The 13,322-nt window shown below is 37.1% G+C and overlaps 1 protein-coding gene across 2 annotated transcripts in view; it reads left to right on the top strand.

The window, feature by feature from the left end:
- Positions 1-13,322, top strand: part of LOC150100038 (sorting nexin-13-like) — a 480,335-nt gene that overhangs the window by 427,610 nt on the left and 39,403 nt on the right. For both annotated transcript variants that reach the window (XM_090402415.1, XM_090402416.1), the window contains exons 22-23: positions 6,735-6,880; positions 12,959-13,027. In XM_090402415.1, coding sequence (XP_090258541.1) covers positions 6,735-6,880; positions 12,959-13,027 — 215 coding nt within the window. The remainder of the gene's footprint in view (positions 1-6,734; positions 6,881-12,958; positions 13,028-13,322) is intronic.

The raw sequence follows: 13,322 nt of genomic DNA, 5'->3' as shown, positions 1-13,322 counted from the left end.
TGTCAATTCATTAAATTTAATAGATACAAAGAAGATTTTCTTTTTCCTTACGAAACTGTCAAATTTATCCCGAACACCCTGTATATGGTGTCAATGGGGCATTATATCAAGCAATACTTAATTTTTATTTAAGTTGTAAGTCAGCAGTTAGAATTGAAGGAAGTACAGGAAGATGGTTTAATGTTAAATCTGGTGTCAGACAAGGATGTACATTATCCCCTCTGTTATTCATTATCTATATGGATCGGATCACATTATGAAGGAAAGTGGTATTAAACATGAAATCAGAATTGGAGATGTTAATGTCAGCTCTTTGCTTTATGCGAATGATGTTATACTTCTAAATAAATCTGCTATAAGTTTGCAAGATTCCCTGACTAAATTGAATAACTGTTGTAATAGATATGGTATGAAGGTGAGCATTAAAAAGACAAAGACAATGATAATAGGTAGAATTGTTGAAAATGTCAACTGTGTTGTGCATGGAGAACCTGTGGAACAAGCAAAACATTTCAGCTATTTAGGCACAATTTTTAGTGAAGATGGTAAATTAAATATGGAAATAGACAACAGAATCAACAAAGCTGGTATGTTAAGAAGTCAATTGAATAAATTCATATGGAATAAGAGAGAAATTAGTCAGAACACTAAATTAGCTGTATAGGAGACAGTGTTCAAACTTATGGATCTGAGAGCTGGGTCAGAAGTAAAACACTCGACCAAAGACTAGAGACCGCAAATATGAGAGTCCTGAGAAAGATTAGAGGAATGAACAGATGGCATCAATGGCAATATCATATTAAAAACGAGGATATTAGGAAAGAACTTGACATTGTCAGCATCCAGGAATGGGTTCGCAGAGCTAATCTCAGTTGGTATGGTCACTTAAATAGGATGGGTGAGAAAAATTAGCAAAACAACTGTTCTCTGCCAGTTTAGCAGGAAAACGACCTAGAGGAAAACTAAGATATAGGTGGATTGATATGGTAAAAAGTGCCTTAGATGATAGAAATATAAGACTGATTTGGAGGAAAATTGTAGATAGGAAGTTAGTAATGATGAAATTTTTCATGTAGTACTATCATATCCTGTACACCTTGAGGATACATGTCAGGAATTTGATGATGATGATTTAAATTAATATTCAGATAATATAAATCACCCATAATTGTTTATTTAGGTACTCATCATGGTAATTTAGCAATGCATTTCTTCATCTCCAGGAAATAATTCCAAGTCTCTAGCAACACCCACCATTTATTTCATCCCATTAACCTCTGCTTAATTAGATAGCCTCAAACTCAGTGCTATGTTATTACCATTATTGCTTTCAAGTGTTCCTGTTCTAACTGGGCTCAAGTCATTAATATCATTAGTAGGACTCTCCTCCCCCCCCCACTCCTCTCCTGTCTTTTGTCATTCCTAAAATACCATTTCTTTTACACACTCTAATCTACACCTTTATCTAACTCCTAACCCATTTATAGTACTAATACTAATGTACAGGAACCTCAATTATCGTGGTTATTGTTGCCACGAAAAATACCACAATAATCGAATCTGCGATAATCGAGATAAATAATGCATGTAAAATGGGTGATGATTGCCAAGGGTTTTTCAAATCTATTAATTAAATTTTATATATAAAGTTAAAAAGAAATGTGTTAAACGTGTTAAGTAAAAAATGAAGGTTCATTTATAAAAACAAGATTATTCTTTAATCTTTATTTATATATTAGGAGTAAGTATATACAGTACATACAATTATTCTTTCTTGGATAAAAATTGGTGTAGAGTTGTCTGGTGGAATTTTTTCTTTCTTTTTTCTTCGTATAAAACTCGGTAGCAACGGATGGAATTTTCAATTTCCTGACGAACTTTCATTGATCGCTCGAGATTAGGATCGCTGTTCAAGATTTTTTTTCTTTAAAATTTTCAGCAATTCTAAACATTTCGTCCATTTCTTTGAGGATAAATTCCTTCGGTCGCATGTCAATTTGTTTGTCATTATCATCGATTTGAGCATCGTAGGCATGTTCTATCTTGAGGTTAATTAGGTCTTCTTCATCCAGCTCCTTATCATGTGACTGAAGCAGGTCCTGAACATCACCTTTTTCAATTTCTTTTAGTCCTAGATCGAAGCCAAGCTTAGTTATGTCATTGATAACACAGTCACTTCATTTTCAAATCCTTTAAAATCATTTGCACAATGAGGAATAATCTTTTGCCATGCATCTCTCAGGTTGCTAGATGTTACTTCACTCCATGCTTCCTTGACATTCTCAATGCAATTTTTAATATTGAATGCCTTTCAGAATTCTGTCAAAGTCATAGCTTCATCTCCTGTACTCTTTTCTATTGCTTGTTAAAAAGTTCTTCGTAGGTAATATGCCTTAACGGATGCGATTACACCTTGATCCATTGGCTAGATGATGGAAGTGGTATTAGGTGGTAAATAAATAACTTTTACATTTTCGCACAAATCATATTCAGTGCTGTTGGATGACTAGGTGCATTATCTGATATCAACAAGATTTTAAAATCAAGATTTAATGACTTGCAGTACCTTTCAGCTTCAGGACAAAAACAGTTTTTAAACCAATCCTCAAAAATAGTTTTTGTCATCCATGCTTTTCTATTGAATCTCCAATGAACAGGGAGAAAATTTTTATCTTAACTTCTAAATGGACGAGGATTTTGTGAAACGATAAATAAAGAGAGGCTTCATCTTGTAATCTCCAGAAACATTGCCACATAGTAAAAGTGTTACATGCTCCTTCAAAACCTTGTAGCCAGGCTGTGATTTTTCATTCTTTGCTAAAAATGTTTTAGTGGGCATATTTTTCCATAATAAGCCTGTTTCGTCAGCATTAAATATCTGATCATCGGTATAATTTCCTTCTTCAATGATCTGTTGCAATTCACCAGGAAAACTAGCTGCTGCTTTTTCATCGGCACTTGCAATTTCACCTTGTACACGAACACTATGAATGCTCGATTGCTTTTTGAACCGATCAAGCCACCCTGAACTTGCAGAGAAAGTTTCTTCCACTACTGATGCTGAATCATTTTTGCTTTCTAATTGTTTTCTTTTTAAATTTTCAAACAAATTCAATGCTTTTGTTTTTATAGCCATTTGACTAAGAGGAATTCTCTTTTGGTTACAATCTTCTATCCACATTGAAAATAGCATTTCCATTTCAATTATAAGATGGCTTCTGTTTCTCATAGTTTGGGAGACCCAGACGAGGTCGATGCACTTTGTCCTAGTTGCTTATAGTTTGAAGCATGGTCTAAAATATGGTGAACAGTTGATTCATTTAGACCGTACTCTCTTGCAATTTTGTCTTTGGTTATGCCTGCTTCATACTTATTTATGATATACAAATTATCTTCTAAGCTGATCACTCTACGTTTCTTCTTGGTAGCTGTAGACTGGATATCATCCTTGTTTCTTTTAGCATTCATTGTAGGGGTAAATAAGAAGAGAAATAAATAACCACATGTACTTCAGGCAAAGGCAGACAGTTACTGGTGAGTGGTGAGCAGGCGCCATCAGTTAAAAGCAAAACTCTACAAGAGAGCTATACCTGGAGAGTGGTGACTCGAACTGGTTGCATATGTAGTGGGCTATGTCTCGCGACTGCAATAATTGGAATTTTGGTATCAAATTATAAACTGCGATAAATCAAGAATCGCGATAATCAAGGTATTCTTGTACTTAACAATATCCCTTCATGCATAGGTGGGCTCAATTCATACGTACAGTTCCAGTTTATGTTGCCATACATAATCTCTCATAATTATAACTTGCCTTTGTGCTCATTAAGTTGATTTGTGGCTATCATCAACATTCTTTATATTCTATCTCTGTATTTATACAATATATTCTCTGTATTTATACAATATCTATAATATTTGGACAAGTTATAAGGAGATATAAGGAGACAGATGAAGAGCAGATGCATGAAGAATATAAGACACACAGGCCAGGAAAGTGATTGGTATGGTAAGGAAGGTGAAACTGGAATATGAGAATAGATTGGCCCTAAGATCCAAAGAAAATCCTAGGGAATTTTTTAGCTATGTGGCCAGTAGGAGGAGAAATGACTGTGGAAGAATGACATTGTGGGATAAAAATGGGAATAGAGTGACTGATGCAGAAGACATAGTGGAATTGTTCAATGAACACTTTATTGGAGTATTTTCATCCTGGAGGAGTAAATTTTAATACTAGAGGGATAGGGCAGGTTTAGAGGTGCAGGAGGAGAGTGTGTTCCAGATGCTGAGTACTCTGAATGTCAGTAAAGCTGTGGGACTGGATGGTATTTCACCACAAGTTTTGAGAGAATGTGCTAAAGAAATGACAGCTCCTTTGACCTGGCTTTTCAATAAAAGTCTGGCTACAGGAAAGGTGCCCAGGGAATAGAAGGAAGGTAAGATAGTGCCAATGCATAAGGGTAGTAGCAGACTGGAAGTGTCTAATTATTGGCCAGTTTGTGTGTCATCAGTAGTAGTTAAGATCTTGGAGAAATTAGTGAGAGACTTTATACAGCATTGGACAAATGAGGGTAATGTTATCTGTGAGAGTCAACATAGATTTGTGAAGGGGTGCTCTTGTTTTAGTGATATGCTAGCCTTTTATAATAAAGTTACAAGAGCAGTAGATGAGGGAAAGGCATATACTGCCATTTTTTTTTTGATTTAGCGAAGGCATTTGACAGAGTGCTACATGATAAGCTGATATTTAAGATGCAGCACATGGGTCTGGATGTCAGGTTAGTCAACAGGATTCAGGATTGGCTGTCCGATAGGTATCAGAGAGTTGTGTATGGTGGGGCAGTTTCAAGGAGGCAGATGATTACAAGTGGGATCCCACAGGGCTCAGTAATGGGACCTATACTGTTTAACCTTTATATCAATGACATTGTCAGGGGATTGCAAGGGGATATTCAGTTGTTTGCAGATGATGTGAAGCTGGGAAGGGTTATTAGTAATAGTGCAGTTGTGGTAGCCCTGCAAGAGGATTTGAGTAAGCTAGACAGATGGGCAAATGAATGGGGGTGGGTTGTCGGTTTAATGCAGCAAAATGTAAGGTCTTGAGGTTTGAGACACATCGATAGGACGCTGCATACTCTATTGGAGGAGCTATACTGGAGGAAGTAGGGGGGGGGGACAAGTGATCTGTGGTTGATGATTGATAGAGACCTGAAATTTAGGGGAAATGTAACACAGAGGATTGCTACAATAATGAGAAGGACACTGACCAGCAGAGATAAAACAGTTATCATTCCGTTGTATAAGACTCTGATGAGACCACACTTAGACTATTGTTCACAGATTTGGTCCCCAGGATTTGAAGGGGATAAATTAACTGTGGAAAGGGTACAAAGGCAGATAACAAAGATGGTTTCAGGGCTGTGCAATGTTAGTTATGAGGATCGGTTGAGGGAATGTGGACTGCAGAGTTTGGTGGATAGAAGAAGGAAAGGTGATATGATTGAGACTTTTAAGCTGTTGAGAGGTGGTTGCAGGGTTGACACTGGGGAGTTCTTTCGCTTGGTTGAACAGCGTGAAGGAGTGATGACAATGGGCCATCCCTGGAAGTTATGAAAGGAAACTGTGAGCAAGAGGGTGAGGAGTGGTTTCTTTGCATGGGGGAACCATGGAATGTGTTGCCTGATGGAGTGGTGAGAGCAAGAATGGTCAATGAGTTTAAGGAGTGGTATGATAGACTTTGCGTTTCCTAAGAGGGACCTCCCACAATGAGTCTTTTGACTCCATGGAGGCCTGAATAATAATAATAAAATAATAATAATAATAAGTTATGCTCACCAAAGTTAAAAGCTTCCTACCCTTATATGCTTCTGGCATTAATATACATGAATCATAATATCTTATGCCCATAACTACTTTCATGTTTTAATGTCTCTAACATTCAGGTTTTGAGACCTATGAAACTACATTCAGCCTTGGATCATTCCCATTCTCGCATTTGTTTGTTTCAAGCTCTCACTTAAGCAAGCCCAATAGTCTCGTTTTCCTGGTTTCACACACTTCCATTCTTTCACTGAATAGCACCTTCTGACACCAACTCCAAATTCATTCACTGCATTCCTTCAGTCACATGTAAGTCCTTTTGTCTATCAAATTTATTCTGTACGTCTGCAATCATGTACAACCTACATATTGAGTCATTTACAATTATGGGCCTTATTAGTTTGCTCCTATCACAGGCAAATTGGTTAGAAATCACATGCAATTTAGACAAATAATAATAGTAGTGGGCAGTAAACTGCATTGTGTGTAGGTGGCACATAATGCCATTGTATATAGATGTGTGTGTATACACAACACCATAGAGGTATCATGTAGTAATACTGTGGTAACAAACTATGCTCTTTACTCTGACTCTTCTTTTTGGGTTTTTTTCATGAGTCATGAGGTGATCATTGATTCAGATTCGGTAATCATTTGTGTGGTACTTAAGATAGTGGAACTGACAAGTTCATTTCTAATACCAAAACCAGCCCCATGAATGAGTTTTTCTTTTTCCTTTCTTTAAGCTATTCTTCTCTTTTCTTCTGTTCAATGAAGTTTATATTTACTTCATTGATAGTATACTCAGAAACACTCCAAACTATTTGGAGTCATAGTACTCTGAAAATCTCTTAGAATAGTAGAATAGAATAATATGTCAAAGTATTGTAAATTAATATCTGTGTTTATTACAGGGAGAAGATAACATACCACTTCGTATCATGCTCTTGTTGATGGATGAGGTTTTTGACCTGAAAAGTAAAGATCAGTGGTTTAGAAGACGTATTGTTATACTTCTAAGGCAGATAATTAATGCAACATTTGGTGATACTATTAATAGGTTTGTAAGTTTTTAATTTCGTTTGCTATTTTAGCTGTATTTTAACTGAATTTATTCAGATTTTATATTCTATTATTTCTATTATTGAGATTGGTGTCGAGGCTAGCTGGTGAACGGACGTGCTATCAGAGAGCTCCTGAGAGATTTGTGATTTTTGTTGATTTATTGGTGTTTTGGATTCAATTTAATGGACTTAAGTGTGTAATTTTGGTATATTATTGGAGCTTTATTAGCGTGGTTAGTGTACTAAAGTGTTTTATAACATAATCTATGTCGGGAAGTCGCCGCTAGATGAATTCGTAATGTGTAGTGTTCGTGCAAGCTCCAGATAAGATAAGTATCATTTTCAGTTATCAATACAAATTACTTAATATTGTGTAGTTTTGTTTTGTTTGCCTTGCGTATTTCAGTGTGTCTATTTTTGGTGTGTTATAACGTATAATTTGACAAAACACGTTGCAAATAAGGATGGCACCTGTGCGAAGGAAAATGGCAGCCAGTAATGAAGGTTCGCCATCGTTATCAAAGAACGGTAGCATAAAAGAAATGAGTCAGTGTACTAGCTGTGAAATGTACGCTTTGCGGAGTGCGGTCGGAGTGTGGTTAGATGATAATAAAGGATTGAATGTGTGTAGAAAATGTAGGGAGAATGAGGAATTGAAGTGTATTTCGGATCGTGAGTGTGATATTTTTGTCAACCTTCAGAATGAAGGAAATAGGGATATGACAAGAAACGGCAAGGTTGTACATGAAAATTGTGAGAGTGTGAATGTAGAAAGTGTGAATGATAGTATAAATGGTTTCTCAGAGAACAAAAAAGATGAGATAGATGCATTGAGTGAGATCGCGTTGTTGAATAGTGCGATAGAAAGAGCAAAACAGCAGCTAGAGTGCATGAACAAAAGTAGACTGAATGAACCAACCAATAATAAAAGGTATGACAGGAAAAATAGACGTATGAATGTGAACATGAACAAAATGAAGGATAGAGTGCTGTATGGAGACTCGTTAGTACGAGGTGTGTTAGTAGAAGATTTGACAAAATCGTACCAACCTGGTGCGACCATAAAGGACGTAACTGCGTCTATTAGAGAGCAAAAGGAAAGGGTGAAAGAAATGATTGTTGTGGCAGGTACGAATGATTTGAAAGGAGATAAAATGGAAATGATAGAAGACCTGAATGAATTGTTTGAGGTAGCAAAAGAAAAGAGTGAGAGAGTTAGAATGATGAGTCTTTTGCCACGGTATGACAGTGAAATGTTTAAAAGGAGGGCTATAATTGCGAATGACTTTATGCGTGGGTTATGTATGACGAGTGGTGTGGAATTTATGGATGTGTGGAGTGAGTTTTGATGGGTGAAAGGATCTATATAAGATGGATGGCTTGCATTTGAATGGTTACGGTGTAAGAAGACTTGAGAAAGTGTTGCTGAATGTAGTGGATGTGCAAATTCAGGGAAACTAGATTTGTTAGGGGGGAGGAGTAGAGATACAGTCCTTATGGAGGCAGTTGAATGTAAGAATGAATATAATATGCCAGAGCAAATAAGGACAACAAATCTGAATGGGATAGTTAATATAAGGCATCAAGGTAGGGTTGGGGCTAATGGGGCTCTTAAATTCATGTACACTAATACTAGGAGTATCAGGAACAAGAAGGAAGAGTTTTTGGCCATGGTTGGCACTTCCAGACCATAGGTTATAGGTATTAGTGAAACATGGCTGACTGTAGATGATATAACTAGTGGGATTGAATGTGATGGGTATAGTGTGTTCAGGAATGACAGAGAGAATAAAATGGGGGGAGGAGTATTGTTGATGATAGCTGATGAGCTACAGCCAAGGAGAATAGAAGTTGAATTGCAGGATAGAGAAAAGAGCACATTTGAGGCCATTTGGTGTGAGATTGTGGCTAGCAGAACTAAATATACAATTGGGTGCTGCTATAGACCAGGTGATGGAAAAGATGGTGGTGACAGTATGCACAAGCAAATAGAAGAAATGGGTGGAAGGAGGGTGATTATTATGGGAGATTTCAACTATGGTCGCATTGATTGGAGTGAGGAGAGGACACACGGGAGGAAGGAACTGGATTTTATGCGGTTATTAAGGGATAACTATCTGCAACAGCATGTAATGGAAAATACTAGGGGTCAGAGAGTGCTTGACCTAGTAATTACATCTGAGGATTTGGCTGTAACAAATATGACCACATTGCCACCAATCGGTGAGAGTGATCATAGGGTCTTAACTTGGGAGGTGGCTAAAGGTGTAGAATTTTCAATTAAGACAGGGTACATGTGGAATTATCTGGCTGGAAAGTATGACATGCTTAGGAGTTTGATTGGTTCAGTGCCATGGCATGTACAACTGCAAGGACTAGAAGTTGATAATGCATGGGAGGTAGTTAAGAAGTGCTTGCATGAAGCAATGGCTGACTGTATACCTAGAGTCCGAATAATAAATCAAGTAGGGGTTAAATGGATGAATAACACCATTAAGCTTGAGTTGCAAAAAAAGAAACAACTATGGAGGGAATTTAAGGAGAAGGGTGACCGGCAGGCACATGAACGGTATAAAGCGCAGGCCAGAAGGGTGATGAGTGTGGTAAGAAAAGCAAAAAAAGGATTACGAAAGAACATTGGCCATGCAGGCTAGGGAGAATCCTAAACAGTTTTTTAGATATGTAGCAAGTAAAAGGAAAAATGTACATGGCAGATTGATTTTAAAGAATGCCGATGGTAGGGAGGTAACTGAATCAGTTGAGATAGTTGAGTTACTGAGTGAGCACTTTGCAAAAGTATATCATCCAGGTGGTGACATTGCAGAAACGAATAAACCAGTAGATTATACGGGAATTGTGGTTAATGAAGTGGAGGTGAGTAGTCTATTGCATAACCTCAATGTCAATACATCTGTGGGATTGGATGGTATACCAGCTCGTGTAGTACGAGAAGCAGCTAAAGAATTGTCAGTACCCTTGACCATTTTGTTTAATTTGAGTCTCGGGTCTGGGTTAGTCCTGAGCGGGTGGAAAGAGGGGAAAATAGTTCCACTGCATAAAGGTGGTTCCAAGACTGCTGTTGTAAATTACCGACCGATTAGCATATCAGGAATCATTGTCAAGGTCTTAGAGAAATTAGTCAAGAAAAGAATACAGGATTGGATAGATGAAAATGGGATATTGTATGGGGGACAACATGGTTTTGTGAAGGGTAGATCATGCCTCAGTAACTTGCTCACGTTTTATAACACAGTGACGGCTGAACTGGATAGGGGTAATGGGTTTACAGTGATACTACTGGACCTTGCCAAGGCCTTTGATAGGATACCACATGGAACCCTAATCAGTAAACTGGAGTAGATGGGTATAGATATAGGGTTGGTGAGATGGATAAGAGGGTGGTTGAAGGAGAGATATCAAAGAGTGGTTTATTCAGGAGTGGAGTCTAAAAGATGTCTTGTGACTAGTGGAGTGCCACAGGGCTCTGTTCTTGGACCACTGCTTTTCAATTTGTTCATCAATGATATTGGAAAGAATCTGAGAGGAAGTGTTCACTTGTTTGCTGATGATGCAAAGTTGGGTAGAGCAATTGTGAGTGCACAAGATGTCAAAATTTTACAGGATGATTTGGATAGTTTGGAGGACTGGGCTAGGAAAAATGGATGTGAATTTAATGTGGCAAAGTGTAAGGTTATGCACTTTGGGGTGAAAAGAATAGCAGCAGTATATCGCATTGGTGGAATCATACTCCAGGAGATTGATGAGGCCAGGGATTTGGGAGTGTTGGTGGATAGGGAGTTGAAGTTTAGGGGGCACATTGCAAAAGTAACTAAAACAGCTCACCAAATCACTTGGCTTCTGAAAAATACTTTAACATGCAGAGACGAACAAGTTGTTGTTCCTCTGTATCGTGCCTTGATAAGACCCCATCTGGACTTCTGTGCCCAGCTATGGGCACCAGGGTTTCTTCGTGATGGGGAGGAGGTGGAGAGGGTCCAGAGACGAGTGACCAAGATGATAGCAGGTCTGTGGAGTGAACCTTATGAGAATAGGTTGAGGATTTGTGGGTTGCAGAAATTGGACGATAGGCGAAGGAGGGGTGATATGATTGAGACATTCAAATTACTGAAGGGTTTTTATAAGATTGATCCAGAAGATATTTTTGAAAATATGACTGGTGGTGGGAGGACTAGGGCCCATGCATGGAAGCTGGGCAAGAGCGTGGTTGACAAGGGTGTTAGAGCTAGGTTCTTTACTTGGAGAGTGGTAAATGAGTGGAATAAGCTTCCAGAGTCTGTTGTGGGTGCTAACTGTGAATGAGTTCAAGGCAAGGTATGATAGATACTGTGTGAATGTTGAATAGTTGTTCTTGACATGATGTTAGGGCCTCCCTCGATGAGTCTGTCGACTCCTTGGAGTTTCCTGGAACAATAATAATAATAATAATAATAATTATCGTATACAGTATTTTTCCCCCCTTCTCCCTTTAGTTTCAGAAAGATGAGTTTTGTAATTTCTTTCTCTGAAACTTTTATTATTATTATTATTATTATTATTATGTGACATCTCCAGGGAGTCCGAAGACTCATCGAGGAAGAGTGTGCCAACAGCTTTGAACGATTGATCCCTGTCCAACTACTTACCGTGCTCAGACATGCTTAACTTTTTGAGTGAGCCATTAGTAACAGAGGCTCTACCAATCGACCAACCAATGAATGAAATCGTTTGCAAAAGTTAAGAACAGAGATTACACCTTACTTAACTCCTAAGTCTACCCATGGTATTATATGTGGTACCAGGGCCGGCAGAAGTGGGCATTCAGAGCATGCAGGCACCGCTACGAGAGGGGGGGGGCGCCACTGGGGCACACACACACAGGCCCGGATCGTTATAGGGGCACTTAGATAGAAATTGCATGTGGGCAGCAAAGACCCTAGCGCCACCACTGTGTGGTACACAATGCTGATCTTCTGTGATGAGATCGACATAAAAAAATAAAGATAGAAAATAGTAAAGTTCAATGAAAACTATATCTTTAATAATAATTTATCTAGTTTCATTCAGTAATATACTATACTTGAAATCTGAACATTACCAAAACAGATATTAAAAGTATAACTACCAATTTTTAATTGTTAATTAAACATTAAAGAAACAATAATCATAATTCTGACATGCAGGCTGAATCTTTTACCTTATTCCTGCTTTCCTACATGCATATCCATTAATATTTAGTAAACTGGCTCTCATGGCATTAGGAATAAATATTATACATAATTAATATACAAAATAATCTTTAGGAGTAAAAAAACATTATTTTTAGCTTAAATTTAAACACAGCTATTATTGTCATGATTTTTTAACAAGAAGAATTTGTGTTTTTTCTTATTATTATTATTATTACACATACACATTCATGGGCCAATACATTCACAGTGATTCATATCACCATCTAACACAAAAACTTGGAGTTATCAGCACCCCCAAATATAGAGCCCAATGATTTGCTTCATTGAGAAGGTGCTGAAGAATTATCCAGATTATGAGTCAAACCTTTATAAAGAATGGCTACAAAAATAATAATAATAATAAATAAAATCACAAGATCCTCCACAATAATGCTATGAAAGATAAAAAAATATTACAAAAATGCCATAACCATGCTGTACGTTAAGGAAATATCAGAAAAAAAAATGGATAGAACATTGCATAAATACAATATTAAGACAACATTCAAACCTCCTACAAAATTAAAAAAACATACTTAGCTCATCCACTCAGTAAAAGACTTGGCTTTATCTAAACTTAAGAGTTCATATTGTATATCCATATGTAGAAATCAGCAGGTTGTTCTTAAATATAAATAGGAAGAAACATTTCTTATTTAGTACATATCTTGTATATTTTATAAGATGACAGGACTGATTTGGTACTCGTTTTATTGAGAATTTGTTATGAGATTGGGCTTGTATGAAAAAAATTGCTACATTATATAAGAGGAATGAGATGATTTAATTTAATGAATTTCTAAAATTTTAAGAGTCATTAAATTTTTTGTTCATGTTTATTTGCAGAAAAATTTTAGATACTGTACAGTGGTTAACTTCTCCAGAACAAGTAGCAGAATGTATAAAAGCATTTAGGTAAGTCTCCTTATATAATGTATATCTTGTTGTATTATACTCATGCACATTAAACAAATTTATCAGCATGTAATTGCTTGAATCATATGTTGCAGTTCGAAGGACTTAAGAAGTTAAGTGGTCATAGATTTTCACATAGTCTATAAAGAGTATGTAAAATAGACTGGGGCTTCTCATGTGGCCACTTTTAATCTTCAAAAACTGCATCCTGTTACACTCATCTTGCATAGCAGATTACCAAAAAGGTCCTGCTAAAAGCCCTTGTAGCAGTAGTGCTATATCCAAGGATATTCTC

The sequence above is a fragment of the Typopeltis vanoorti genome, chromosome 13 (genome assembly GCF_054136105.1).
Source record: "Typopeltis vanoorti isolate ZY-2024b chromosome 13, IOZ_Tvanoo_1.0, whole genome shotgun sequence".
NCBI classification, from domain to species: domain Eukaryota; kingdom Metazoa; phylum Arthropoda; class Arachnida; order Uropygi; family Thelyphonidae; genus Typopeltis; species Typopeltis vanoorti.
This window is presented reverse-complemented; position numbering and strand designations above follow the sequence as displayed.